Here is a 24,627-nt window from a genome sequence, read left to right on the forward strand (position 1 = left end):
TTAAAGTTTCATTTCATCAGGATATATGTAGCCTACATCATTGCAGTTTTGCATTTATACTAAAAGTTGGTAAGGCACATTGTATCGGGTTTGTTGACAGGAAGCCTATAATTTTATTTTACAAAAGATTTGTGCAAGGTCAAATTTCCAAAGGAAAATTGACCAATTTTCCAGAAATTTTTAAAGGGTAAGTAGCACTCCACTGAGGTTTTTCTATCTAGTGTTCATTAATGTGGGTGAATCCTGGTTAGGAAGACTGGGGAGGTGTCTGGACGCAGCCCCGCAGGGTGGATGTGAAGGCAAGCAGAAGGAGAGTAAGGGGAATTGACTGGCATTTACCATCAGTGGATTTCTGATACTTGAAACCACAGCTGACACTAATCCTCATTTTGATTCCCATTTCAGCCCCTAGCTATTTTTAGGGCAAAGAACTGGAGACTTTATATGAGAGGTTAAATGTAGTGATGGATGTTAAATAGGGAGTTAATGGAAACTCGCATCCCTCTCAGAATGCATCCTCAGGTTTGGGTGAAATGCATTTGCCTCAAATGCAAAAAGAACATAAAGAAATGACAGTGAGGAGGGAAAGAGGGACCAATTTGAAGGCTGGATCTCTGATCTTTAGCTGAATATCATTTGGTCTGTGGCACAAGCTCCCAGATTTGATTTGATTTAGAGCTGCAATCATGAAAATGCAATAAAGTATTACAAACATTTAGTGGCAATATTCTATATTAAAAGATGAAGACAGGATGGTTTATGGTTCCTTATGAATAGACAAGGCATTTTAAGAAGAGAAAATGGCATGACCCACACTTCCCAGACTACCCTGCTGGAGTATGAGCAAGATGGCATGGGGACAGTAACACATTTCTGACTTGCCACTCCTCCACGGCTAACCTACAAGATGCAATTTATCCTGTTTCAACAGTTGACAGACAGGCAGTGCCTTAGTCCTCTGATTTGAGGAAGTGAGGCTGGGTGAGGATTTGGTGGTGATGTCTATGACTAAATGAGAAGCAGGGTATTCAGATTGGCCAACAGGTACACAGATTTCCCAGCCAGAGCCTGTCTCCTCTTCACATTCAGAGCCAGGGCTGCTCACCCTCCACGCACCCATGTCTTTGATTCCCATGCACCCTGGGAAGCCTCTTGCTCCCATGAAAGGGAGTCCCCTGCCCACCTCCCCCTCAGTCTCCACAGCTGGATTCCAGCCAAGGGCTATGTAACCCTCTCCCAACTCTCTTCCAGGAGGCAGAGCACCTGGCTTAGTTGCCTGGCATGGGCATCGCCCACTCTTGCCTTGCTCTGGTGGACTCTTTGTCTTCTCTGTCTCCCCTTCCTCAGGGTCTTGCCAGTCTGTGAGGGAGGCGATGCCCTGGCTAACCCTCCTAAAGGCTTGAGGGGCTGAACTGGCTCAGCTGCCTTGACTTTCACATAACCAGGTGGCATTAGCTGGCTTTGGAGGCTGGCCCAGATGCCCAAACCTCACCATACCAGTTGCAGGCACCTTCCAGGAGTGTGTGCTGAGATACTTACATTTCTGAAGGCTGTCCCAGCAATGGACTCCCTTTGATGACTCTTTCTTCCAAAGCAAAGACAAGGCGAGTCACTCTTCATCTGGGCAGTCACAGACATATTTATTCATGTTTTTTGAGACAGGGTCTCGCTGTGTTGCCCAGGCTAGATCATGTGTGGCATGATCATGGCTCATTGCAGCCTTGACGTCCCTGGCTCAAGCAATTGTCCCACCTCAGCCTCCCAAGTAGCTAGAACTACAGGCACATGCCACCACACCCAGCTCGTCACAGCCATATTTAAAACACTAATCACCTTGTGGATATTGTCTCACCTCTAGATCAGAAGCTCTTCAGTACCTTATTGGTATGTGTTTTGCAGGACCTTATTTCCTAATCTGTAAAAGGGGATAAATGATATGTGCAGAGTGCTTAGAATCCTGTTTGGCACTATGGAGGTCTCAGTAAATAATAGCCATCATCATTAGTATAATAATAATTTAATACTATATTAATACCATTACTATGTCAGCATCTAGTAGAGTACCCAGCATAGGTGGGGCCTTAACTATGTGGTTTTGTTGAGTAGGTGACACTGTAGAAAACCGTAAGGAGAAAAGCCTTGCCTGACAGAGGGATGAACAATAGGAAGCAATGGGAAATCAGGAGATGGGGTGTGCGCCTGTGTTCTTCCCTTCCCTTTCCCTGTCATGCTCTGCTTAATGGCCTCGTGTTTTCTCTTCACTGCAGCCTCCAGGTGGAACAAGGGGGTAGGAGGAAGGATGAGCATCCTGCTTTTAGATACTGTTTCACCTTTGACATTTCCACTATTTTCAAAAGTTGAGGTTTTATTAAAAGTCCTCCATCGATCAGCTAATTCCCCCTCAATGCCATGCTTCCTCCCTAGGTAGCAGTGGGTGGTGAGTGGTGCTAATTTGGGTTGCACGAGGAAAGTAATCAGACTCATTTCAAGAACAGAATTCTGGTAGCAGAGGACTAGACTATCCAGTATATGCCACAAACTCCTCATTGGCATAAAAAATGGTTTATTAAGACAACAGGTACATCTGTTCACTTCTATTTGTGTATAAACAGAGATAATACATAGAAGCAACGGAACCCAATATTTCTGTACATAAGAACTACTTTACTTCCCTCCTTCCATTGTTGAGATTCTCAGCAGATCACAAAGGCAATGTTTGAAAACTTCCCATTTATTTTGTCTAAACCTCTGAATTGAAGCAACACAAGTGAAAACATTACCAGGTAATACACTGAATACATTATCTCGAATGTATAAACCTAGCCATTATAGGTTTATTCACCCCCTTGCAAGTTTGCAGAAACAGCCCCTCAGAGTCCCCTTCTAAGCGAGAAAAAAGGCCAAAAGCACTTCTTGCCCGTGTTTTGTACGGTTTGACCCTGCAACCCTGGTCACAGTAGACTTGGCCAGGGAGTGGTGCTTGGCATACAGGCAGACATGCACAGCATGAAGGGGCCTGGTACAAGGATTTTGCTTATGTGAGGCATTCTGGGGTAGAAGGGGACTGGGGAAAGCATTCAGAGCCTTCTTCTGATCGCCCAGGGAGGGGCAGAGTCAGTAGCAGTGGCAGAAACCAAGAGACTTGGAGAGAGGAGTTGTTAAGCTGAAGCTACGAGGTGGCCGATGTTATATGGGAAAGCAGAGTAGAAAGAGGAAAAAGTAGAAGCAGGGAGAGTCAGAAAGATAAATGGGACTGGAGGAGTCACTCGGAGAGGAAACAAGACAGCTTCTCTGAATGACAGCTACCAAAGCTCCTGTTAGGATACTAGAGGCTTTGTTGTTTTCCCAATAGTACAGGGGAGAAGAAATGGCTTTCCTTCCCATCTCAGGTTCATGGCTGGGGCCCCTATAACAAAAAGATGAACAAGAGCAAAGCATACAAATTTATTAAGTTTAATGTGACACGGGAGCCTTCATAAGGAAATGAAGACCCAAAGGAACAGGCAATCTTGTGTATTTTTATGCTTAGGTTTGATGAAAAATGGACAGTCATGGAGAGGTTTGCTAGGAAGACACAAAGGTATGGCTTAGTGGTAACAAACAGAGGGAAACTTAGCAAGACTTGTTTGTTCAGACTCTTCTCGGCATCTCTTGGTCTTTGGCTCTTTTCTTCCAAGTATAATGAGGGGTACTTTCACATGGGGTACTAGTGCTCATGTGACCTGCTACAGGGCAAGGACGGGAAATCCTGTCTGGGGTTTTAGGACCTACTTCAGGGGAGAAAGGGACGTGTGTCAGACAAAACTTGCTTCTGTGGTTTTCTCAAATGCCCAGGTACCATATTTTGGAGTAGTATGTTCTGAACCCCATCACTGGCAACAAGAGTCTTCCATTTCCAGGAGGCCTGGCTAAGTCTCCAGGCACAGTTGGTCCTTGGATTTCCTCTCTTTGCTGAGTAGGTATTTTTGAAAAAAACCAAACCAAAACAAAACAAAAAAAACAAAGAACGAAACACAACCCCTGGGGAAGCCCGAGCACATCTCAGCTACTGCCTCGCTTATCCAGGCCTGGTTTAGCTTTCTCCTCTGCCCCTGCCTCACACTGTTGCCTTCAGAACCAGCCAGCAGAAGTGGAGGCTGCAGGGGCTTGGGTACAATGAAGTGATGGAGCTAGTGCCTGTTTCAATGAGCTGGGAAAGGTGAGGACAAACTACAGCCTGGACTCCTGAAGTTCACGGATGCTGAAGTCATTGTTGCCTTCCCCCTGCAGGGCAGCTTAAGTCTCTCCGCTTAGCTCCGTGGTTCCCAGCCCTGCCTGCACATTAGAATCACCAGGGAAGCTTTTAAACCGTATGAAGGAGACTGGTCACCTCAGACCAGTTAAACCAGATGCTCTGGGGGGAGTTGAGGCCAGGCACTGGTACTTCTAAAATGCTCCCCATGTGATTTGAAGGTGCACCCAGGCTTGAGAACTATCACTTAACTGCAATTATAATCATCAATTATTTTAACCTAATAATGATCAATTATTACAGCTCCCCCACCAGCATGTATTGACCTGATAGTTAGCTATAGGTAGTCATTGTCTCAAACCTTTTTTTTTTTTTTGGCCACTAATTCTTACTAAAGAGTTTCAGTTTGTTATTAAGTTTTACCACACAAAGATATTTCTATGGCATAGTGGTTCAGAAGATGTGATTTCTGAAATATATTCTCTCTAGGGGAACCATCTATTTGTAAAAGTGCAGAACCTGGTTGCCTTTACTCATGGAGAGTCCCTACACTTTGATGAATGGAGTCACTTGGTTGTTTATGGATATTTTATAGACCATATAGATCCAACCACAGATTAACAAAAAATAAAAGTTTTCCTCCTCTAATGTATCTTTATAGATCATATAGATCTAAACACATATTAAAAAATAAACGTTTTCCTCCTTTAATGCAATGGTGTAGTGCCTTCTTTTTTCATCTGAGCGAAAAGACAAGGTTAGGTCCTCAGTCATTTTATGACAGTGGGATACAATTTTGGAACACAAATAGATGCAGCTGAGATCCTTTTACTGCTCCTTCCGCTCAGCTCAGGTGAAATACTCATTTTCAACCTTGCTGTCACTCCCGACAGTGATTGCCGTCTAAATCTATTATTATAGCTTCTGTCTTCCGACCTTGATATCCTCTAACTGCCCACTTTTCTCCTGTTCTTCAGCTGCGTTCTAATCTTTGCTCTCTCGGGTTGGAATTCCCCTCCTTCACCTCCCTGATTTCTGTCTCTGCTTTTCTTTTCAAAATGCCGTGCTGATATCACCTTTCCAGCTTTGTCTAGCTTACCCCATTCTTAGAAATACTCATTGCTTCACAAGAAACATTTACAGCTCTCACGTGGATTCTTCTGTAACCATTAAACTCTTGAAAAGCAAAGATATCAAAAATATTTACATGTTGGCTTTTTTAAAAAATCACAAATGATAACAACACACTGTAAATATCTTTACAAATCTAAATCAGGTTCCTGCAAAGCAATTAACCATAGTGCCTTTCCAATTACTCTAAAAGACCTCTGCCAATGAAACGGTATGCGCTTCTCTGGGTTCTATAGCCCCTTCTTTAATAGCATCTTCCTCTGTGGTTCTAATTCCACCAAACCCTCATTTATCACTTTGTGTCTAACAAGAATCTGTTGAGACAGGAAACTTCCTTTCCTCAGGGAGTAGGGCTTCGCAAATGTTAACATGAATAAAAATCACCTGGGGGGGTCTTAATAAAACTCAGATTCTGATTCAGTAGGGTTGGCTGGGGCCTACGATTCTACCTTTGCAAGCAGCTTCCAGATGATGCGGCTGCTGCTGGTCAGGGAAACACTATTTCAGGGAACTTCTTAGCAGCTTTGGTGCTCGCCCCATACGTTGTATCACCAAAGATTTCCTCAGGCTCAACTAATATGGTCTCAAAAAATCAACTCTCGGCTGGGCGCGGTGGCTCATGCCTGTAATCTCAGCATTTTGGGAGGCCGAGGCAGGCAGATCACTTGAGGTCAGGAGTTCGAGACCAGCCTGGCCAACATAGTGAAACCCTGTCTCTACTAAAAATACAAAAATTAGCCAGGCGTGGTGGCGGGAGCCTGTAATCCCAGCTACCCAGGAGGTTGAGGCAGGAGAATCGCTTGAACCCAGGAGGTGGAGGCTGCAGTGAGCCAAGATTGCACCACTGTGCTCCAGCCTGGGTGACAGACGCAGACTCCGTCTTAAAACAAAACAAACAAACCCCAAACAAACAACAATCAACTCTCAACCAATTCCTGAATTAAGATTAGGCCAATAGCTTCCATATTGATGTTGGTTCTCAAACTGTACTTAAAAGCTTTTTTTTTTCTTTTTTTTTTTTTTTCATTTTGCCAATCCATCTTCCTAGTTTCTGACTGAAACTAGGTTACTTATGTAAACACGACATGTCATTTGCTTCAACTCTTGGTCCTTAATCATTCCTCCTGAGCAACTCATTTACAACAGTAGTTATTTTCTAATTTTTTTTAACATTTACTTTTTAAATCATAAATTATCTTTTTATTAGCACTTTTAAAACTTTCACTGTTTTTGAATTTAATAGACATGATGGGATTAAGAATGTTCAGAAAGCACCTCAAACACAAACATGCCACAGACTAATAAACAATGCATTGGTCAAGACAGAAATGATCAGTCACAACCAGTAAAGCTATTTTTTAGTGACAGGCAAGAGTCTTTTTGAGTGGATTTGGTGCTTTGTTGGAATGTATGAAACTTAGTAAATTGAAAGCTTATGTGTAGAGTTTAATTAAATAAAAGAAAAAATACGTTATATTTCCCAGTACTTGTGGTTTTCAAATCTATTAGATAATAACGGACCTGTCTCTGATCATTTGATCACTTGCTTTGTACCAGGCACTGTTTCTGAAAGGTAGAAGAAGGCTCAATAAACAGCACTCCTCTTTCTTATTTGTCTGAGCAAACTGAGAAATAAAACAATAGAGTCACCATAAAGAGGCCAAGACATCACTTTTATTTCTAGGAAGACTGATGGAACACATGGCTTATATTCATGGGCAAGCAGAACTTCTAGTGCCCAGTCACAAAAAGCATGGGGTTGCCCTTCAAGCCTGTCCTTAGGTAGCAGAATGAATGCTCTTTGTTGGAAGTTTTCACTCAACAAAAAGAAAGGACGATGAGACCAAGCTCCTGACTTCCTAGCTCACTAATCATCATAGTCACCTTTTCCCCACCAGGAAAGGCTGGGTACTTCTTTATGTTAGCAGAAGAGCTCCCTTCCCATGGAAGGAAACATCAAGAGTGCGGAAGAGGTAGTTCCCCAGCTACAAGCTAAGTCCTTTATCTTATTTAACTCCTGCAACAAAACAACATTTACTGGGTGTCTGTTATGTGCCATTCACTGTTTTCAATGCTGGGGATGCAAAGCTTAATAAGACAGCAGTTTACATCAGGGCCTGTACTTGTGCTACCCACCTTACTGGCCTCATCCAATCCCAGCCCTAACAGATCCTGTGTATTTAAAATTTTGATATTTTGTTCATCACAGATTTTTTTTCATTAATTTTGAATTTTTAAAATATCGTATTAAAATATTACTTATCTTGATTACTGAGCTTTTTGGCTCCCGTAAATTTTGTACCTGAGGTGAATGCCTTGTCTTAGCTTTAAAATAAATTTGTAAACAACTAAATTAATAACAAATAATTATTGAATAAATTTTCTAATGTGTACTAAGTTGAGAAACAGGCTACATGATAGGAAGTGACTGGGTGTGTAACTTGAATGGTAAGGAAAAATCTATCTAATGTGATGCTATTTAGGATGTGACTCTTATAAGGAGCCAGACAAGGGACAGTTTGGAGAAAAGTTTGTGAAAAACACTACAGGTGGAAATAAACCTGGAATTTTCAAAGAACATACCAAAAAAAAAAAAAAAAAAAAAGAGGCTATTATGTCTTAATTGTCAAGGACATGATAGGTGACTAGTAATCAATTTGGATAGAGTGCCAGAAAAGGTTCAAATTTTAGGGCTAAGGGGGTAAGGAGTTTGAATTTTATTCCAAGTGCCCAGGAGGCAATTGGAAGATTTTAAGCAGGGGACCAACGTGATCCAATTGATCTTTTAAATAACTCTCTCGGGCTGCTGTGTCAAGGATGGATTATAGGGGTGTGCACGGCAAAAGAGTAGCATCTGGAAGAATTGTCAGTGTTCCTACTGAAAGAGGATGGTGACTTCGACCAGAATAAATATAGTGAAGATATAGAAAGAGGAGCAGGTTCCAGAAATATGTCAGGAGTAGAATTGATTGGATTTGATGGGTTAATATGGGGAATGAGGAAAAGAGGGGAACCAGAGGTGATTTCAAGTGTCTTACCTTGAGCAACTTGGTGGATGGTGGTGTCATTTCCTGAAATGGAAAATACAGGATGAGCAGATTAAAGGTGAACGTGCAATGAATGAAATTTTCAATTTTGTGTAGGTTGGTCTGAGATGCCTTTTGGATACATGTTGTATACATGCTTACATGAGTAAGCAACTGGTATGAATTGACGGAGAGGGAGGAAGTACAGGGCAGAGAATAGAGATGTGGGAGTCATCGGTTCCTTGACAGAAGTTACAGCATGGTAATGGATAGACTCACCTATGGAACAACACATCTGGAAAAGAGCTGGGAGGCTGGGCATGTAGCCTTGGGAGTGGCTATTAAAATAGGAGAAGGGGTGGAGGGGAAGGGAGAGAGGAAGTATGGAGTGCTTAGCAAGAGAAGAATGTGTTTTAAGGATGGGATGATAAACTGCGTTGAGAGCCACTGAGAGGTAGAGAAAAAATCAGGACAGAGAAGTAATAAAAGGCACCAGCAACATGGAAGTCACTGGTGCCTCGCGAAAGACGATCACCTTTGGTGTGTAGAGCACAAAAGCCTGAGGGGGTAAAGAGAGAGTGGAAAGTAAGAATGTCGAGACAGTCGACTATTACTGCCATTTTATGAATGAAGAAACCGAGGCTCAATATTTGACTAACTCATCCAAGGTGAAAGCCAGTGGGGTCAGATCCTGGACCTAGAATCCATGCAATGATTTGTGCACATCGCCTATGCAAGAGATAGATCCAATTATCTTCCAAACCGTAAAAGCCAACACTTCCCTCAAAGGAGGCTTCGAGCTAAAGCATCCTTTCATGATGCCGCTTCCATTTTAAAGAAACAAAACAAAACAAAACAAAAACGAGAAGGCCTGGTGCGGGCTAGGAAGGAGCGGAGCAGGTACTGGCCCTCTCTGCCGGGGGAAGACCCGCCCCTTTTCCGCAGCCCGAGCCGGGCGCAGTCCACTGCGGCTGCGCGAGCCTGGCGCGCGCGGGGCGGGAACGCGGAAGGGGCTGGGGCTGCGGCGCGGAGGCGAGGAGCAGACCGGGGGCGGGGCCGGCAGTGGGAGTGCGGGGCGCGGGGCGGGCGGCGTGGGACCCAGGGGGCGACAGAGGCAGCAGGAGCCCGAGGCCTGAGGAGAGGAGACCGGCGGCGGTGGCAATGCTGGAGACCCTGCGTGAGCGGCTGCTGAGCGTGCAGCAGGATTTCGCCTCCGGGTGGGTATACGGTGGGCGACGAAAAGGGACCTGAGGGGGCCGGGCCGCGCCTGGGATGCCCCTGCCTCGCTGCCTTCCCCGCGCCTCGGTCCGGGGTCCGTCCCGCCCCGTACCTCCCCGCCCCGCCCCGCCGAGGAAAGTAACGAACTTCCCGGCGTTCTTGCGTTGGGCGGCGCAAAGTAACTTAGGTCCCTGCGGGCCGCCTCTGACGCGCACCCCCAGGACCGGGAGGCGCTTGGCGGCGTAGCGGAGCTCCCGGGGGGTGTGGGACCCTGCGGTCCCCTCCTGGCAGCATCAGCCGGGCCCTGGAGGGGAGTCATGTGAGAAGCCAGCGCGCCTCACCGCTTCCGTCCCCGCGGCACAGTGACCGGCGCCGCTTGGCCCAGCTGACACCTGCTCGTGCGCACCTGGAGCTGAGCCCGCTGCCCTCCCTGGATCGGATCGCTCCGCGCAACAGCGCGCACCCTGCGGCCCGAGCCTTCCGCGCCGCGCCGCGGCTCGGCTTTCACGCTCGGCTCCGCGGCCTAACCCTTGGCAAAGCTGGCCGCCCCTCCCCGTTAGCTTTTTTTCTCTACCTTTGCCGTGAGCTCAGCGCCTCGGCGAAGGAACTCTTAAGCAGGAGAAGCAACAGAACTCTAGGAATGCTTTTAATACCCAGCGGTTCCCAAACTTTGCTTAGAATCACCTGGGAAACTTTCAGAGTTCTGATGCCCAGGTCTCACCCCATACCTGTTAACCAGAGTGCCTGGAGACGGCGTTTTAAAGATCCCCAGGGGATTCCAATGAGCACCAACGCCTGGGAACCACAGACCGAGACTCCGGCGTCACATTGCCTAGGCATCCTGGCTCAACCACTAAACCAAACGTAGTTACTCAGCTGCCTTGCCTCAGTGTACTGTTTCCGCTACTGCAAAATGGGGATAATGATGGTACTTAAAAGGTTATTACAAGGATTAATGAATTAACATGTAAAACACGAAGTAAGCATTATGTCAGTAGTGTTACTTAGTGCGTAATTCGTTTTAATTTTTTCATTCCTTTAAAATGAAAAGGATCTTTGAAAAAGATCTTTCAACTTTAGCTTACAAATCCTGTTGGAGGATGCACTGAATGTGAGGCATTTTCACTCATACTGTTTTAAATTTCTATCCCCCCACCTCCCCCCCCCCCTTTTTTTTGAGATGGAGCCTTGCTCTGTCGTTCAGGCTGGAGTGCAGTGGCTTGATCTCAGCTCACTGCAACCGCTGCCTCCCGGATTCAAGCAATTCTCCTGCCTCCACCTCCCGAGTAGCTGGGACTACAGGCACCCGCCCCCACGCCTGGCTAATTTTTTGTATTTTTTAGTAGAGACGGGTTTCGCAGTGTTGGCCAGGCTGGTCTCGAACTCCTGACCTTGTGATCTGCTTGCCTCGGCCTCCCAAAGTGCTGGGATTACAGGCGTGAGCCACCGTACCCGGCCCACCCCTCCCCCCCCTTTTTTTTTTAAAGTGACAAGGTATCCCCCTGTCGCCCACGCTGGAGTGCAGTGGCGCTATCTATCATAGCTCACTGCAGCCCCCAACTCCTGGGTGCAAGCGATCCTCCCTCCTAGGCTTCCTAAAGTGGTGGGATTATAGGTATCAGTCACTGCTCCCAGCCTTGTTTGGAATTTCTAATGAGAAAGATTGTTAGCCAAAATTTTATCTTATTGGACAAGAATGTTAATACTATTTGCGTATTGGGCGTTGAATAACAACAAACTGTCAAACGCTTGAGCACTTAACACCCGTCAATCATTTTTGTTATTTTGGTGTTTAGAAAGTTAGTTATGGATGCTCAGAGTCATTCACTGATGGGTGTGCTTGCATGCTTACATTTTGTTCTCCTATTTAGTAAAAGTACCTTCTTTTCAGAGCGTAAATTATTGTATTGAAAACCTTTTGGTGTGATGCTGAAATGGCCCATTTGTAGCATGAGAGTGACCTGTTAGTACTTCATGGAATTGCTTGATGGCATAACAGCCCATCTTGTAGTTACTATAACTCTGTAAGTCACATGGTTGCCTCAGAAGCATTCATGCTCCTGACCTTTGTAAGAAGGCGTTTTACCCAGGAATGTAGATTCTGGACTGGGCTCTGGACTGCTGGGGCACAAATCATCCTGGGAGATCAGGGTAACCCTAAATGTTTAGAGTTTAGTTAGGGAGAGACAAGCCAAAGGGATCTGGTTAGAACCCCTTGGAAACTGACTTGACTTCTTCAAGATGCCGTAGTCTGGGGCCATTTTGGAGCTAGACATCCTGAGAGGGCTTCATTAGGTCCTTTGTTGGCTTTCTCCTGTACACGTCACTTTCAGCTGACAAACCACTGGACTGTCTGTGCCATTAGCCTGTCACCTGGTGGAGAAATAACTCATCTCCAAGTGATGTCAGTCTCCCAGTAGACCCGTACCTCTAGTGCCTGATGTTCACTTTCTTCAGGTCCTCAATTTCCTACACCTAATCTGTTCGATTAAACTTTTCCATATTCAGCTTGAGATTGACCTACTTTACATAACTGAATATTTTTGCCATGAGGAGAAACGATGACACTAAACACAGGATTCATGTGTTTATTATATGTTGGTAATGTGGAATTCAAAGATTAAAGAGGCGTGACCTGCATCGCTAAAAAAGAAACACATTACATAAATGCAATGCTGATATCACAGCTAATAAAATTAACACTAATTCTTTTATATTATCAATTATGCAGTCCATAATCAGATTTCTTTTGTTTTTAGAAATGACTTTTTGCAGTTGGTTTGTTCAAATCCAGATCAGATAAGTTTCACACATTAATTTTGTTTAAAAACCAATTTTTGAAACAGATGACTGTTAAAGAGCCACATGGGGAAGCTTTATTGAATCTTCTAACAATTTTGTTGTCCCAGCTACTTGGGAGGCTGAGGCAGGAGGATCCCTTAAGCCCAGGAGTTCAAGACAAGCCTGGGCAACACAAAGAAACCCCATCTCTTGTCTGGGCATGGTGACTCACGCCTGTAATCTCAGCACTTTGGGAGGCCGAAGCGGGCAGATCACGAGGTCAGGAGTTCAAGACCAGCCTGGCCAATGTGGTGAAACCCCGTCTCTACTAAAAAATATAAAAATTAGCTGGCCATGGTGGCGCGCGTCTGTAATCCCAGCTACTTGGGAGGCTGAGGCAGGAGAGTGTCTTGAATCCAGGAGGCGGAGATTGCAGTGAGCTGAGATCACACCACTGCACTCCAGACTGGACGACAGAGCAAGACTCCGTCTCAAAAAAAAAAAAAAAAAACCCCATCTCTTAAAAAAGAAAGAAAAAAATGACAAAGACATGACCCCGGCCACCCAGAGCTATCTCATTGGACCTGGCGTTTCTGTAGAACACTTGGTGGCAGAGCAAGTGTGTGGAAACCAGAGCAGCTGCCTTCTAAAATAATTGGAAACGCCAGGTGTGCAGGTTGGCCCAGGGACTGAATGGAAGGCCTCAGGCATTTCTGGGCTCCTTCAATGTGGCCAGTGCAGCTCCAGCCGCCCGCTGTCACCCAGAGCAGCATCCTCTCTTCAGAGCTTCTCTGATCATTTTCACTTTCTGAAAACTCATATGAAGGCCCTAACTCTAGACAAACTTACTTTTTTTCATTTTTAGTAAAATAGGACGATTCCTTATCAGTCTCATAAGAGAATGTCACCTTGGTGGTGAAATCATGTCCAGTGAGAATGAATTTCTACATTCCGTTCAAACTTAGAAAAAGTACAGCTTAAGGTCATTATTCTTTAAGGGCAGTGTAGAGATTACTGGTGGTTTGGGAGGAACTCTAGGTTGTTCATGGACTTATGGCCTTTTTTGTAAATTTTTATGCATAGTAACAATTATGTCAACATTGAGAACAACTAGTGATTACATCACATTCTTTCTGCCTTAATTGGGTGGTAGGCCAGCTGAAGGCTACAGACTGAAGAAGACTGGTTCTGAGCTTCACTCAAAGATCTTTTCCCCTCACCTAAAGTGAGTTGTAATTTGATTTAACTGAGTCAGAATTCTTGGAGCTTTTTGGAGAGTTCACATAAAATATCCCTTTTTACAGAGATTGGCTTGAGCTCTCGGGGAGACTTTTGGACATACCGAAGTACATGCTTCGAAGCCACTCTGGTCTTTGACTTTTACCTTTTGAGCTGTTATGACCAAAGGCCTCAGGATTGAGGTATTTGACATGCAAACCCTTCAGGGAACTGAAAATCGGATTTACTGATGGGTTTACAGCTGGCTGTCACAGGCTGGTTTCCTGTTTGTGATGCACTGGGTTCCTGTGGTTAGGGATAAAAAACCTGCTACTGTTGCAACTAGACAGTGGGTGTTTCTCCCTCAAAGCCCTCACTGCCCCCGCCCCCCACCTCCACCCCTGCCCCCCACCTCCAGCCTTGCCCCCCACCTCCACCCTTGCGAGGTGTCCTCATTCTCTCTTCTTCTGTCCTTGTAGTGTCTACCAAAACCTGCACAAAATGGGAGGAGCCAGTCATCTAAACCACCATGTGTTAAATGGTGAAGTGTTGCTTGAAATGTTTACTTTTCCAGGATTAACCATCTTCTTAATAAAATGAAAAGAATCTTAATATTCAACTTGATTTAATAGATTTAATAAAGATCTACTGAGTTCCTATTAAGTGCCAGTGCCAGACACTAGACTGGGCACTCAAAGTGTGCTTTTTCTTAGAAGCTAAAAAAAGATTTGAGAGCCCATATGCTCAGTTTTTCCTAGTCTTTCCTAAGCAGTGTCTATATATTGGGCCAGATCCTGCAGGTACAAAGGTGATTAAAACAGTCTCTGCCCACCAGATGCCCTAGACTGGTGCTGATGTAAAGCAAAGCAGAATGAACAGAATGTTAAATATACAAATAGTGTGGTATGTGAGTCTGAAGGAAGAGTCATTAGTTAGGATACATTTACAGAAGGCTTCAAAGAGGAGGGGGTTTCTAAAACTAGGCCTTGAAGAATGAGGAGAAATTGCAATAGATTTGGATAAGCGCATTTCAGAGATGGAAGCAGTCCTGGGAGATGAAGCTGGAAAGGAAGTTTAGTGCCTGACAATAGAGTATCTTAAATGCTTTGCTTAATTAATTTGTCAAATATTTATTGAGTGCTTACTGTGTAGCAGGCACTATTTCAGGTACTGGGGATATAGCAGAAAACAAACCAGATAGCAAGGAAGATCCTTACTCTCGTTCTAGTAGCAGAAGGTCTAGAATATCTAGAAGGCCGTAAGTTCTGTGGCTAAAAATCAGGCTGAGGAGAAGATGGCCTACCTGTAGTTCTGGAAAAATATTTCTGTATTTCTGGAAGAATAACGTGAGAGGCCTTGTGATAGGAAGATTGGGGATGGGGTAGAGGGAGATTAACGTGAGAGGCCGTGCGATAGGAAGATTGGGGATGGGGTAGAGGGAGATTATTTAGGAGGCTGTAATGAAGGTCCAGGTGAGAGGGTAAGCCAGTGCTGATAGAAGTTTAAAGGAGGGAATGGATGTGTTAGGCACTGGTCGGATTAGACAGCAGTGGGAGATGAAAAAGGTGCAGAAATTGAGAATGTGAATTTGGAGGTATCTTAGATAAATGGTATCATATGCCAACATTAAAGAATTTAAGAATAGGTTTGAGAGAGAAGGAACAGTTAACGGTGAATTTGTGGTGAGCTAAGTGCTTGACAGCTGAGAAGCAGTTGGAAGTTTCAGATGCGCTCAGGTGAGAGGTGAGAACTTGAAGCCATGTATTTGGAATTTAGGATAAAGGCATTAGGATGAAGATAGTTTAAATTCATCTTTCTTTCCTGAGTCTGAGCAGCTTTTGTGTGAATTTCTTAGGCTTTGGACCTTAGGTCATTTACAGCTTTAAGTGTGATTGAGGCTTTGTATTTTCCCCGATCTTGCTTAAGAGAGAGAAAAAATTGATGAACACTGATGTGAAAATGTAATAGATTGGATGTGCCTTATGACAAAATATGCTAATTCATATATTTCTGTGTTGCTTTAAAGCAATCGTCCTTACCTTTCCTAATAGCCAATGATGTAGACAGTTGGAAATTGAGGTACAAATAAATGAAGCGTCGTGCAGGTTCCCCACCCTGTTGGGTCACCGGCAGATCTCATCAGCCGTTGTAGTACTCAACGCATCATTCTGTTTATGTACATCTTTTTCATTTCTTTTTTGCTCCGACACAGGGTCTCACTCTGTCACCCAGGCTGGAGTGCTGTGGTATGCTCGTGGCTCACTGCAGCCTCAACCTCCTGGGTTCAAGCAATCCTCCCACCTCAGCCTTCCAAGTAGCTGGGACTGCAGGCATACACCACCACGCCTGGCTAATTTGTGTATATTTGGTAGAGACAGGATTTTACCATGTTGCCCAGGCTTATCTACATCTTTTTACACTTTTTGTCTAAGCAGTTTTGTGAATCACCCCCCTTTTTCAGTAAGAAGCCTCTATTTTAGTATTTTCTACAAAGATCAAAGACATAAATATGCTGGTGTCAAATTAAGGTGAAGTTGTTGGAGAGATCTAAAAATAAAATTATTGAACATTATGACGAATTTTAGGTTTAGTGCTTTGAACTTGAAAGTTGTCAGTAGAAAATAATTGTCAGATGGCTCACTTAGTCTCTATATTAATATGCTCACACAGCAGTTATGTGTTCGTGGGTGTATGGTACTTGGGAGAAGACCAAGAATAGGGCTGGGCAAGCCTTTTGTAGGCACATTGGGAACCTCTACTTTATTTCACCTTAGCCCAGTAATGTAGTACACTGGTTTCTCAACTTTCTTGATGGGGATCACCTTTATTATAACTTTCATTTGAAGTTAGCTCTATAGTTTCCAGAATGCCACCAACGTCACATTTGGAATGTTGTTGAATTATTTTGGCACATCTTTATGGTTGAATATAATACTACCATTTTACATTTGAGGAAACTGGAATATTCCCCCGGATCGATATTCCCTTCACAGCATGTCATGATATTGTAGGACATTAAACAGACTTTATGAGTGGGTTGTTTCCAGGACAGAATAAGGTCTCCGGAGAAACTGGAGTTAGCCCAAAATAAAAATAGTGGGCTAATTTCAGGTGAATTCTGCGTTTTGAGGATGTTATTTCAGAAAATACCTTTTTGGTTTTTTGTTACTTTCTTAAGTATATCTGATCTTTCATATTTTTCATCTCAATAGTTGGAAACAAAGTTTAGCAGGCAAAAAGATGACTATTTTCAACTTTGCTATAGCTGCTTTTTTTTTTTTTTAAATTTTTTTTTTTAACTTTGTTTTACTTTCCTATAGCTACTTTGTTTTTTACTTTGTTTGTTTTTTAGCAGGGAAAAAGATGACTATTTCCAGCTTTCCTACGGCTACTTTGTTTTCTTCAACAGTTTCTTTTCTGCATTTTGTCACATTGGCAATTTATTTGGAGAAGATGTAGTGAGAAAAGATGAATACCTAAAAGATTGTTTTTGTTATTAAAAATGTTTTTTGGCTGGGTATGGTGGTTCATGCTTCTAATCCCAGCACTTGGGGAGGCTGAGGTGGGAGGATAGCTTGAGCCCAAGAGTTCAAGACCAGCCTGGGCAACATAGACCCCTGTCTCTACAAAGGATTTTTAAAAGCTAGCTGAGTGTGGTGGTGTGAGCCTGTAGTCCCAGCTATTCGAGAGGCTAAGGTGGGAGGATCGCTTGAGGCCAGGAGCTTGAGACTGCAGTGAGCTATGATTGCTCCATTGCACTCCAGTCTAGGTGACGCAGCAAGACCCTGTCTCAAAAAAAATTGTTTTTTACAAAGTTTCAAGCACACACAGACACATAGAATAACACAATGAACCACATATATCGGTAACTCAGATTCAATAATTTTCAGATATTCCCATGTTTGCCTTGTCTCTCGCTTTATTTGTAATGTAAATGTCAGACTTGCCTACTATACCTGTGATATGTCAGCTTGCATCACTAAAAGAAACACATTACATAAATGCAATGCCGATATCATAGCTAATAAAATTAACACGAATTCTTTGATATTATCGATTATGCAGTCCATAATCAGATGTTTTCTTCTTAGAAATGACTTTTTACAGTTGGTTTGTTCAAATCCAGATCAGATAAGTTTCACACATTAAATTTGGTTAAAGACCAATTTTTAAAACATGACTGTTAAAGAACCACATGGGAAAGCTTTTATTGAATCTTCCAACAATTTTACTTTCTGTTTCCTGTAACACTCCTTTTTCCCCTTTCATTTCAAACTAGTCTTTTCTTTTTGTGGGTGGTGGGGAGGAGATGGGGGGACAGAGAAGAGAATCCCAAACTTGGCATATTACAATTAAGAAATTAAAAGTTTGTTTTAGAAATAAATAGTTGAAATACCAACTTAGAGATTTGCTAGATCATATAATTAGAGTAGTCCAAAGAGGATCTTAGGAATTCCCTTTCACCCTCAACTGTATAGAATTGTCCTGAATCACTAAAAATAATGCGAGAATCATTTTGAGTATGATGTACTGCTGTATATAACTAGGATAATTTTGCCTGAGATGTTCTAAGTATTTTGATCAAATTTTGTAGTGCAAATAGTAGAGCATGGCCATAAAAATTGTTTTCCTTAGCTTTTGCTTAATCTTGGTTTAAACCAGATTTACTGGTTTCCAAGATAAGCTTAGAAATTTATGTTAGACTTTTACATAATATCCTAGACTTATCTAGAGAGATATGCAAATTACTTTTGTATTAAAGAGATTGTTTAATCTTTTGAATGTTGCAGAGGAATTGATCTTGTCAATATTTTATTTTTTGAAAAAGATCATAGAGTAATATGAAACTCTTTGTATGACATTGGCATTCTAGTTTTTGGTTTAAAAAAATGCACTTTATCAGAAGTCTGCATATGGTGCTTAATCAGACATTATAGACAGAAAAGATGGAATCCTGTTTCAGAACCAGCATGCTTAGTTGTGCAGGTTGTACACTGTTATTGAGTTGAGTTATTCGTGCAAGAGTCAACTTGTATATTAGGACAGTTTCTGGCTGATGGTAGTAAAGTGTCTGGAGGAAGGAACACCTATTTCTGTTTTTACAAAGACTTTGTAGGGGCTAGCAGTAGTACTATGGCCTGTATTTTCAGTTTCTATTTACAAATGAATATTTGTTGAAGTGATTGAGAAGAATGTGTACATGATATCTCATTACATATTACCACATACTATAGCTCTCACTTATTGGCAACCTCAGTTATCTGTAACAGAGCCCACAGCCAAAATAAAGTAAAACTGGACCAGTGAAGTGAAAATAAATTGTATAGTTTATGAACATCATATTTTACATTTAAAAGAGCCTGTTAATTCTATATATGCAGCTCTAGCCCATTTATCTGTTTTCCAGTGCAATAATTTAAAAGCAGCAAGTAGAGGGGAGGAGACTGCTAGAGTTAAATAGCTAGCAGAAGCAGTGAGTGAGAGCTGACAGCCAGGTGGCCAATGGTAGAGAAAGAAAATTTAGGAAAGGTAAACATAAGAGCCCAAACAGACACAAAGCTACCATAGATTGGTTTCAGCTTAATAGATGAAGATGCATTTCTAGCTCAGAAGTATCAGGGGAGAGTACTGTTTTGCTGCAAAATGTAGTCAATGATGTTCTTAATATTGATCCTGAGTTATCCCAAAATGTTAAACGAGATATGCCAAATCCTCTTTAATGAAAGAAGTTTGTGATATATTTTAAAAAGCTTTTTCTCCACTAAAATTTCAAATACTGTGGGCGCTTAAAGAGATTTGAATGCCTGGGTAGCATCTACTTAATGAAGTGTGCTGCTTAGATATCTTTGTTACCTATCGATTTCTCCTATGTGGAACATTACTGTTTCTAAAGATGCCAGATAAATTATGTTTCTGTGGTCTGATCACATTTAGGAATCTTTGTTTCTAAAAAAGGGACTTGAGGTAAGTAAGAATATGAAAATAAGGCCTGGCGTGGTAGTGCACACCTGTAATCCCAGCTCTTTGCGGGGGCTGAGGTGGGAAGATCACTTGAGGACAGGAGTTAAGAGAACAGACTGGGCACCATAGTGAGACCAAAATAAAAGTGAAACAAATAGCTGGGCATGGTGGCACATACCTGTAGTCCTTGTTACCCAGGAGGCTGAGGTGGGAGGATTACTTGAGCCCAAAAGTTTGAGGTTATAGTAAGCTATAATCGCACTGCTATACTCTAGCCTGGGCAACAGAGTGAGACCATCTCTTAAAAAAACATATATATATATATGCTACAGATTTTCCATTTGTGGTATCTAACATATAGTAAACACTCAAATATTTGTTGTCTTTTGAGGTACTTAATTCTTGCTTAAAAAAAAAAAAGTAGCTTATCTGACCTAAAATTTTAACGTGTGAAAATTTGTGGTTGAAAAATCTCTGGGCTGGGTGAGGTGGCTCATGCCTGTAATCCCAGCATTTTGGGAGGCTGAGGCAGGAGGATCATTTGAGGCAAGGGGTTTGAGACCAGCTTGGGCAACATAGCAAGACTCTATCTCCACTAAATAAAAAAAGAAATTACCCAGACGTGGTGGCAGGTGACTATAGTCCCAGCTACTCAGGAGGATGAGGTGGGAGGATCACTTGGGCCCAGGAGGTTGAGGCTGCAGTAAGTCATGTACATGTCACTGCACTCCAGCCTGGGCAACAGAGTGAGACCTTGTCTCTAATAATCATCATCATCATCATCATCTCTTGACTTGTAAAAATATTACATTTTATATTGAATTATAGGCTGAAGACTTTAAGTGACAAGTCAAGAGAAGCAAAAGTGAAAAGCAAACCCAGGTAAGCTTGTGCTAAGATTTTAAGTTACTGTGACTTAAATTTCATACGTTTGGTTGTGTTCGTAATTGTGTAATTATATTAATGAACCTTAGATTTGTTGAGTGCATCTGACTACAAAATAATTTATTGGTTCTTTCTAAATTTTGTAACGGAAAATTTTCCAGTAAAATTGTGAAATGGTTGAAAAAATGATAAAGTATAATTGTTTTACTCTGACAATCAGTGATTATTATTTGATGAAAATTAGTCATTTTTAATTTGTGTAAGAGCAAAATTAAAAGTCCTGAATTATTGTAAAGCAAATTAATAATGAAATACTACTTGGCAAATGAGCCTCTTTAGCTGTGTTACCTGTTTTATATGAAAACACCAGGATTGTGCTGTTTGTCCATTTTTTAAATAAAGTAAAGCGTGTGACCAGATTTCATTTTCAGCCTAGAGATGAACTTTGATCTTATGTATTTGTTCTTATCCAACATTATATTAAATCATTTATTGTATTGTATGCTGAAGACAATCTCTGGGGCAAAATGATGGTTGATAGTGTGTTACAGTACATTAACTCTGAAATAAAACACATTTCTCTAAAAGTTTAATAATTGTCATTAGTGATTTTAAAATATATTACAATTGACAATGTCAAAATTCTTGTATGTACCTTTTTTTTTTTTTCAGTTGGCTAAATCAAGAACAGTTTTAATAAGTGTTTCTTTTGGGCAGGACTGTTCCATTTTTGCCAAAGTACTCTGCTGGATTAGAATTACTTAGCAGGTAAGTGTTTTCATTTGTAGAGGAAGGTTATACTTCTGACTGTTTTACTGACCAAAAGTATCTTTTACTTTTATAGGTTAAAAACCTTAAAATAGCTAAATTTTACCTTAATGCAGTGATTGGAAATTATTTGTGTATTATTTTCCTTGAAAGCTTTCACTTTTCACTCATTAGTACAAAGTCCATTCAGACTTTGAGCAGACAGGTCAGTATGGTATTTACAAGTCAATACTTTACTATGTTTGTTGATAATATGTATCGCTTCTTTGTTACAAGAAAAATGATTCTAGATTTGAGGCCCTGATAATTTTGTTTTTTCACTTTGATTCTTAATGTCATTTCTTTTCCCAGTCCATTCTTTCATTGACGTGGAGGTTAATATTAAAATATGTGGTCTTTTTAGATATAACATCAAAAGCACAAAGAAGATAAAAATTAGACACAATGGACTTGGTCAAAATGAAGTACTTTTGTGCATCAACGCCATCAAGATAGTGAAGTGACAAAACATAGAATGTGAGAAAATATTTGCAGATCATATATATGAGGAACGACCTGTAACCAGAATATATAAAGAACTTTGGTAACTTAACAATAAAAAGACAAATAACCCCATGAAGAAATAGACAAAAATTTGAATAGACATTTCTCAAAAGAAGATATGCAAATGACCAATAAGCACATGGAAAGATGCTCAACATTGTTAGTCTTCAGGGAAATGCAAATCAAAACTACAATGAGGTCACAGTTGCTCATGCCTGTAATCCCAGCGCTTTGGGAAGTTGAGGCAGGCAGATCACTTGAGGTCAGGAGTTTGAGACCAGCCTGGCCAACATAGTGAAACCCTGTCTCTTACTAAAGATACAAAAATTAGCTGGGCCTGGTGGTGCGTGCCTGTAATCCTAGCTACTCAGGGGGCTGAGGCAGGAGAATCTCTTCTGAGGCAGGAGAATCACTGGAGTGCCATGGCGTCATCTCGGCAGAGGTTGCGGTGAGCTGAGATCGTGCCATTATTCTCCAGCCTGGGCAACAAGAGCGAAACTCCATCTCAATAACTAAATAACTAACTAAATAAATAAATACAGTATATGGTTAAAGTATGTCGTTATACATAGTTCTGTGCTTACTAATGTGCCATTTGACGGATGTGTGTGGTAAAGATGTGTGTGGGAGAGGGTGTACTGCTTTTCCTTATCTGTATTTGTTATGACACAATCTCTAATACCTACATTTTCCTTTTTCCTTTCTGGTTCTTCATTGGGTTTCTTTTTATGGTTGCTAAATCTAGATATTTTCCTTCTCTGAAGTGAAAAGTACTTAATATGATATTTTCTTCCTTTGTTTTGTTGCGTGAAGAACAGAAATGAACATGAAAGGCAGTGTAGTACAAATTAATCAGTAACATATTGTTTACTATTTACATTTTATCTTCATTTTCTCTCTAGAAACTTAGTTGAAATAGCTTCATTTTACTGAGAAATTTATGTTAGAGCTATCGATTTTTTGTGTGGTATTTTTTTGGGGATGGCGTTGCATTTTGGGAGTCAATGTGGAAAATTTACATCTATAGGAGGGTTTCAATAATGGGTCCGTACATTGCACTGAAACAGTCTTTTCCCGTTGGAACAAAAATTGAATGTGGGAAAGACCATTTTAAATAGCAAATATTTAAATCCTATTAATTTTAAAAATGCAGTATACATAACATAAAATTTGTCTTAACCATTCTTAAATTGAGTAGTGCTGAGTACATTCACATGGTTGTGCATCCAATCCCAAAAACTCTTTCCGTCTTGCAAAATGGAAACTCTGTACCTATTAACCGACAACTCTCATTTCTACTCCCTCCTCTCCATCCCAGGCAACCATCATTCTATTTTCTTTCTCTGTGAATTTGACTATTCTAGGAACATCATATAAAGTACTTTTGTGTGTGACCAGCTTATTTCATTTACCATAATATTTTCAAAGTTTATGTTGTAGCATGTGTCAAAATTTTCTTTCTTTGAAAAGCTGAATGTTCTGTTGTAAGTATGTACCATATTTTGTTTATTCATCTGTTGATGGACACTTGAGTTGCTTCCACTTTTTGGCTGTTCTAAATAATGCTGCTAGGAACATGAGTGACAAGTATCTTTTTGGCACCTTGCTTTCAGTTCCTTTGGGTATATACCCAGCTGTAGAATTATTGGATCATATGGTAATTCTGTGTTTTATTCTTTCTGGAAACACCATACTGTTTTCCATAGTGACTGTATCATTTTACTTTCCCATCAGTATTGTATAAAGGTTCTAATTTCTTCCTATCCTCACCAATGCTCGCTATTTTCTTGTTTTTTATTATAGCTACTCTAATGAGTATGAGGATTTTCCCCTCTGTTTTCTTCTAAGAGTTTTTCTTGTCAAGATTGTTTTGGCTGTTGAAGGTCATTTGAGATTTCATATGAATTTTAAGATGTATTTTCTGTTGTTTGCAAAGAACGTCATTGGGATTTCGATTGGGATTAAATTGAATCTGTGGTCATTTTGCTTATTACAGATAACAGTGTTAAGTATTCCAATCCATTAACATGGAGTGCTTTTTCTATTTAGTGATGTATTCTTTAATTTCTTTCAATATTGTTTTGTAGTTTTCATTGTGTGAGTCTTTCATCATCTTTGTTAATTCCCAAGTATTTTTTTTTTGTTGCTATCACATATGAAATTGTTTTCTTAATTGCTTTTTTGAATTATTTATTGGTAGTACATAGAAACAACTGACTTGTGTGTTGATTTAGTATCGTACTTTGCTGAGTTCCTTTATCCTGATAGTTTTTTGTGTGGAACTTTCAGGGTTTTCTGCATATAAGATCACATCATTTATGAATAGAGATCATTTTACTTCATTCATTCCAATTTGAATGCCTTTTATTTCTTTTCCTTGCCTAATTGCTCTGGCTAGACCGTCCAGTACTGTGTTGAGTCGAAGTGGAAAGAGCAGGCATCCTTGTCTTGTTCCTTCTCTTGATCCTGATCTTACAGGAAAAGCTTTCAGTCCTTCAACATTGAGTATAATGTCAACTATGAATTTTTATTATGTTGATATTGTTCCCTTCTACTTCTAGTTTTAATGTTTTTATCATGAAAGGATGTTGAATTTTTTAAAATAATTTTTATGCTTGAATTAGGATGACCATGTGTTTTTTTCCTTTCGTTCTACCAATCTGGTATATTATTACATTGACAGATTTTCATATTTTGAGCCATTCTTGCATTCCAGGAATAAATTCCACTTGGAAATTGTGTATAATGTTTTTAACATGCTGCAGAATTTAGTTTGCCAGTATTTTGTTGAGGATTTTTGCGTTAGTATTCTTAAGGAGTATTGGTCTGTAGTTTCCTTTTCTTGTATACCTTTGGCTTTGGTAT

General features: G+C 41.2%; 1 protein-coding gene and 1 long non-coding RNA gene across 4 annotated transcripts in view; one reads left to right on the top strand and one right to left on the bottom strand.

Moving 5' to 3' along the window:
- Positions 1-2,715: 2,715 nt before the first annotated feature.
- LOC105482476 (uncharacterized) lies at positions 2,716-8,771 on the bottom strand. The gene is made up of 2 exons (XR_987648.2): positions 8,401-8,771; positions 2,716-3,406 (listed from the first exon to the last, which is right to left on the bottom strand). It is a non-coding gene; the product is annotated as an uncharacterized lncRNA (long non-coding RNA).
- Positions 8,772-9,373: 602 nt separating this feature from the next.
- LOC105482473 (dystrobrevin binding protein 1) overlaps positions 9,374-24,627 on the top strand; it is a 150,790-nt gene continuing 135,536 nt past the window's right edge. Inside the window, exons 1-3 of one of the 3 annotated variants that reach the window (XM_011742584.3) lie at positions 9,374-9,605; positions 20,395-20,448; positions 21,169-21,219. In XM_011742584.3, the coding sequence (XP_011740886.1) occupies positions 9,550-9,605; positions 20,395-20,448; positions 21,169-21,219 (161 nt within the window). In that variant the 5' untranslated portion in view covers positions 9,374-9,549. Of the gene's footprint in view, positions 9,606-20,394; positions 20,449-21,123; positions 21,220-24,627 lie in introns of all 3 variants that reach the window. The other 2 variants (XM_011742587.3, XM_071097588.1) reach the window with 2 other exon arrangements.

Source organism: Macaca nemestrina, chromosome 5 (assembly GCF_043159975.1).
Source record: "Macaca nemestrina isolate mMacNem1 chromosome 5, mMacNem.hap1, whole genome shotgun sequence".
In the NCBI taxonomy this organism is placed as follows: Eukaryota; Metazoa; Chordata; class Mammalia; order Primates; family Cercopithecidae; genus Macaca; species Macaca nemestrina.